At 41.4% G+C, this 6,095-nt stretch overlaps 1 protein-coding gene across 1 annotated transcript; it reads right to left on the minus strand.

Annotated features, from left to right (window-relative positions):
- Positions 1-2,699: 2,699 nt before the first annotated feature.
- On the minus strand, positions 2,700-3,704 carry LOC143795137 (taste receptor type 2 member 40-like). Its single transcript, XM_077280999.1, has one exon. It carries the CDS (start codon positions 3,702-3,704, stop codon positions 2,700-2,702), a length of 1,005 nt encoding a protein of 334 aa, XP_077137114.1.
- Positions 3,705-6,095: the final 2,391 nt, after the last annotated feature.

Below are 6,095 nucleotides of genomic sequence, written 5' to 3' on the forward strand. Positions count from 1 at the left end.
CATAGAAGAGAAGGACAAGAACATGCACTCATTGGATGAGCCACTTTACGACTGGTCTACTGTTGGCACTGGCCCACTGTTTACACCAGCCCACTGCTGGCACCGGCCGATCTGGAATTTGCTAATAGCAATAGCACATATATACCACATAATTGATGAAGAAATTGAGGCAATTTCGAGACAGAAAATGGTTGCATTTGTTATTTCATTTTTATATCATAATTTTATTTCACTGTGTTATAAAGCATACATGGGGTAAACGACTTCTTTGAAGTATGCTGTCGATAAGTCCTGAAAGGCGGTGGCTGCATCTTATATCGGCCAAAGCAGCTGACAGGTTCGATTTAATAGTGGCTCAATGGATGATCAAAGTCAACCATATCTATAGATTAGGAGAGTTAGCAGCCATTTCCATACATAAACTATTTAGCTTTCGCTGTATTGGTAAAGCCTGAGAAATATTACGCCACTCTCCAGTCTATTCCCATAAGCTTGTCTTAGCTTTCAACTGATCTCTCTACACAAAGGTTTCATCCTGGTGGAATATCCTATCTCCAAATCTCATTGATCTCTCTATTATAACTTCACTGGCTGACATGTTCCCCATTGCCCCATTTTCATCCCCTAGTTTTCCCCATCTATTCTTTGAACACTTGAAACAAAATCCTCCCTATTGCGACCCACGAGTTAACTAATTTAAGATAAATCTTTTCATAATGTAGGGACTTACATTGCTACCTACAGATCAATCTCTAAAACAATAACTGAATATGCAAATCTCACTCTGAGTGAAGGATAAGTAAGTGCGCAACAATGGAAAGAGGGAAGGGGGAGCCAAAACACTAGGGAAGAGGGGAGTGGAGACCCCTACGCAGGTCTAAAATCGCCCTGTCTGCCCTAAATGTCCCTATATAGGTTCTGCACCTATCGCCGAGCAGGAATCTAATCCCTGCCTGACCCTAGCGATAGGAACCACATAAGGAAGGGGATAGGGTAGGCACTAGTCAGTCCCCACTAAAACTAAAGACAGAACTTCCAACAAGACTGAGACAAGTATGAGCTAACACCTGCACCATCCTGCAGGAATTGAATATATTTAAAACTTTAGCACAGGTGTGTGATTAGCAGCAGAAGGTGGAGGTAACTATTGGATCCTAAAGGGAGAAGGATATCACTCCATAACAGAGATGCAAAAATCAAGAAGGTGATTGAGCTAAGCGCAAAGACCTTCTACAGCCGGATGCAGGATGACTGTCACACCTGACACACCCGTGACAGTAACACTTAACCTATAGTGGATCCCAAATCAACAACTTGCAAAAGATATATGCGAGAACAGTCTTCTTGATATCTCTCCCCTTTCAGAATACAAGCCCCTACTTGAAGTTTGGTCTTGGCTCATCCGTTCTCTTAAATAATTATCATCCCATGCCTTGGACTACACTGTACCTTGTCTAAAGTGTTGCTGAACCTTTTAATATTTGTATAAGGACTGAATCCCTGTGATAACTTGTCTTTCTTGACTTTCTTGGTTATATGTTGTACAAAGTTATGAATATCATCATAATAAAAATAATTTTAAAAAGAAAGTTGCTATAAAACTAGAATGCAAATTGTTGGTGAAAATACTAGTAAAAAATCATCACTTATGTCAAATATATCAAACATTTAAATATTTTTTATTCTTAGGTGCATTCTTTTCTAATGGAATTTGTGGCTACATGTATTAGGCAATATATGGTGCTATTGGAGATTAATTCAAATTGTACTATTATTATTTCTGAGAAGTTCATACTGAAAAAACATGGTCACAGGCCAATTTAAATAATGTTTTCACTTTGGTTGGACAGTGGCAATGCCTGCCATGAGATGGGTTTTATATGTAATGTAGAAGTTTGATTATAACCATTGAAAGCTATTTTGATGTAGAATACACATTTAGGATTTGACCAGTATTTTTTAGTGTTCCTGTATCACTTGTCCTCTGTATTATATATTTTTCTTCTGTTTGGAGAGTTAAGGTACCTTCACACGAAACGACATTATAACGATAGCGCTAGCAATCCGTGACGTTGCAGCGTCCTGGCTAGCGATATCGTTTCGTTTGACACGCAGCAGCGATCAGGATCCTGCTGTGATGTCGCTGGTCGCTGAATAAAGTCCAGAACTTTATTTGGTCGTCCGATCGCTGTGTATCGTTGTGTTTGAAAGCAAAAGCAACGATACCAGCGATATTTTACACTGGTAACCAGGGTAAACATCGGGTTACTAAGCGCAGGGCCGCGCTTAGTTACCCGATGTTTACCCTGGTTACTAGCGTAAAATGTAAAAAAAACAAACAGCACATACTCACATTGCGTCCCCTGCAGTCTGCTTCCTCCTCTGACTCAGCGCCGCAAAGTGAAAGTGAAAGCAGCACAGCGGTGACGTCACCGCTCTGCTCTCACTGTACGGCGCTCAGTCAGTCAGGAAGCAGACGCTGGGGGACGTGAATGTAAGTATGTGCTGTTTGTTTTTTTTAGATTTTACGCTGGTAACCAGGGTAAACATCGGGTTACTAAGCGCGGCCCTGCGCTTAGTTACCCGATGTTTACCCTGGTTACCAGGGGACCTCGGCATAGTTGATCGCTGGAGAGCGGTCTGTGTGACAGCTCTCCAGCGACCAAACAGCGACGCTGCAGCGATCGACATCGTTGTCGCTATCGCTGCAGCGTCGCTTCGTGTGAAGGTACCTTTACAGACCCCTTAATGTTGACCTTGATAAAGTCAACAGTTGGTGTAGTGTCCACTTTTTTATTTAAACCTTGAATACAATTTGTTATTCTTATAGAGGCTTGTTTCAATTTAGGGCTTCCAAAAATAAGGACAATAGACTGGGCAGGAGAATAACTGTAAATGATCACCAAACAAACACATAATCCTGGACTACTTGGTAGAAAGATTTCAGTGAATAACAGTAGTTCAGATATATAGAAACAAACATATATCAAAAGAAGACAACTTATTGTCCTTGCTGCCCTCACTTGACCTTCTGTATTGGCACTAAGATCTCCTTTAGCATTCTTGACTGCTTTCTTGGTGTGAGCTACTAGAGACATGATGATAAGACCATTGGAAACTGCTGCTAAGATTAGTGGCAGTGAGCAACTGATGAGGTTACTAATGATTAGATATTCCAAGGTCAACTTAGGAGAAGAGGCTTCCATACTCCGAATACTTGTCATGTTGAATCCTTGATTGTCTAGGATTGTGTTCCAGATCACAGGTATACATGTCGCTAGTGATACAAGAACTGAAGTGATTAGAAGCTGTGGGATACAGCGGAACACTGCTAACTTCAGTCGCACAAGGAATGGATGAGTGAAAATGAAAATTTGGAAATAGTAGCTGATGGATAGACATGCCATTAACCAGAAGCTGGTAAACACTGGGAAATTGATAATGGCTGAGAATAGAATATAAATCTCTTCAGAGAAGTAGAGATCACTTTCAAGGAAGCTAAGAAAATCATTTATGATCATTATGAATTGAAATAAGACATTGGATATGCCCATCATTAGCAAAATCTGATCTGAAGGACTTAGCGTTTTCCCCTTGATCTTATCTTTGATATTTACAGCAATGATGATTGAATTGGCAATTGAACCTATTACAGTGCTAATGGCCAAAATAGTCATAAAAATTAACAAAAATGTAGGAAACATCAGGATTGATCTCTACTTTAGCATAGCCAAGAAGGATGGCAGACAAATGGAAATGAGACAGATTTGTAATATACAACTAGAGAGAACAATATTTTCTTATCTTTTCTTAGCAGCTCAACATGTAAAGCATATTTGGATCCAGTTACAAGCTTTTCATCCTAGAGAATGAGGAAGAATGCTTTTCTTCTATCTTTTCATGCCTGTATGGTCTTTATCCATCCTGTGAAATGTAATCATGTAACTGATACTTTCCTTTCATTTGTATGTGGTTTATTTTAATAATCTAAAACTTAGTAAACTTACCGTCTGGCTTGTCTGGGATGATCTGAATTTCACATAAAGACAAATACATCATACAGAGACCTCTCTTATAGAAAAAATCCCTGTAATTATGGAGATTATTGGTACTTGGTGCTAATTTGTGATTCCATCCTGTCTCCCAACAGTCCTGCTATTATTAACCTCAAGTGATTATTTCAATTGTTGTTGATCTCTTGTCAATTGCTTTTATAGAGGTAGTATGAGATCTCTGTTCTGACTCTGTGAAACTTTTTTCAGTTAGGGTTTGCTGAAGTCTCAATTGATAACATGGCTGCAGAAAATGCAGCATATACAGTATTGAGCATATGGCTGCAGTCGTATGAGTCGTATCATAGGTGTGGCGACAATGGAGAACTTAAAGCACCACTCCAGTGTTTTTTTTCTGGAGTGGTGCTTTAAATGTGAGTCCCCTGCCCCCTGTCTCAAGTTCTGGCATTTTTATCTGTTTTCGCTGCCTCTCCTGTCGGTCTCCTGCGAAAAGTTACCTGCTCACAGCTCTAGTGTTTCATGGAGGTCACTTTTCAATACAAGTCTATGAGAGCCTCATTATGGCCTCTTTCTGGCTTTCATAGTGTTCTATTGATAGCTTATGACTCTGTGAGTGGTGCTTTAATTTCTCCATCTTCTCCATTGTCTGAGTCTGTGGATAACAGAGTGCATTCGAATAACAGTATAAAGTTTCACACGCACCCATAGACTTGTTTGGGTGCTCATGGTCCCATTATAGGATGCACTCACAGCATGCTGCAGTTTTTTTCTCATGACAAATTGACGTGAGAAAAAAAGTCGACACTGCCCTATAGTATAAGATTGGGCCAAGTGCTATCCAATAAAACATCGGATAGCACTTGGCCATGTGTGTTATACGCTTGTGTGAGCGTACCGTTAGACTGATGCTACCTGTGCCCAAAGGACTTTATTGCTTATGAGGCCATCGGGTTCTGTCATGGTCTCCAAATGTGAACAATGTGAACGGTGATTTAGAAAAAAATATCTTTCTTATTTTGCATGAACATGTTGTTTCTAAAGTTACACATATTCTAAAATAATGAATGCAAATCAAAGGTCTCCAAATATGCAATAAATATAATAAAAAATAGAAAATATTAATGGAGTCAAGATACATATGAAAGGCCATGTGCCCGGACTGTTAAATGCCAGGGAGCACAAACAAGCCACTTTGCCTTTTCCAGGGTATTTTATCTACATGATTAGGTAAGAAAATCAAGTTTTTACATCAGGGCAAATAAAGTCAAGCTGTGGCTGTGGTATAACTACCTAGTATACAATAAAGTCTTTTCTCTAATTGAGGTGCAGGATGACTAGAATAGTTCATGGCTGAAGTTTTGCAAATGTAACTCTTATGAGAAGAATAACATTGTAATGCGGCAGCGCAAAGAGATAAGATGCGGAGAGAAGCCCTAGGGCCGGACTGGCCATCAGGCAGTTCTGGCAAATGCCAGAAGGGCCGGTGGCAGTAGTGGGCCACTCGAGTGTGCCGCTGTCGGCACACTCTCCCCGCTGTCGTCGCACTCCCGGCCCCGCATTCAACTATACCGGCGTCATAGACGCCGGTACAGTTGAATGCGATGATGGAGGAGAGAGCTTCTGCTGACGCTTCCTCTCCCATCATTCCCCGCTCTGCCTGCCGCTGACACTGCGGGTGTGCGATGACGTCATATCATCGCGCACCTGTTGTGTGACCGGGCGGGCAGACTGCGACTGCTGAGACCAGAGCCAGAGCAGCGCGGGGCAGGAGGAAAGGTGAGTAGTAGAGTGTTTTTTTGTTTTTTTTTTATCAATGAGTGATGACTGGATTGTGGAGCTATCGGGGGGGGGGGGGGGCTGTGCTGCATTCCATTCTATGGGGCTCTGCTGCATTATATTCTATGGGTCTGTGCTGCATTCCATTCTATGGGCCTCTGCTGCATTATATTCTATGGGCCTGTGCTGCATTCCATTCTATGGGCCTCTGCTGCATTATATTCTATGGGCCTGTGCTGCATTCCATTCTATGGGGCTCTGCTGCATTATATTCTATGGGGCTGGCTGCATTCCATTCTATGGGCC

This window comes from Ranitomeya variabilis, chromosome 1 (assembly GCF_051348905.1).
Source record: "Ranitomeya variabilis isolate aRanVar5 chromosome 1, aRanVar5.hap1, whole genome shotgun sequence".
NCBI classification, from domain to species: Eukaryota; Metazoa; Chordata; class Amphibia; order Anura; family Dendrobatidae; genus Ranitomeya; species Ranitomeya variabilis.

Bases quoted from the DNA above. Each gene is read 5' to 3' on its own strand.
- LOC143795137 (XM_077280999.1), bottom strand. From the start codon at position 3,704: ATGTTTCCTACATTTTTGTTAATTTTTATGACTATTTTGGCCATTAGC.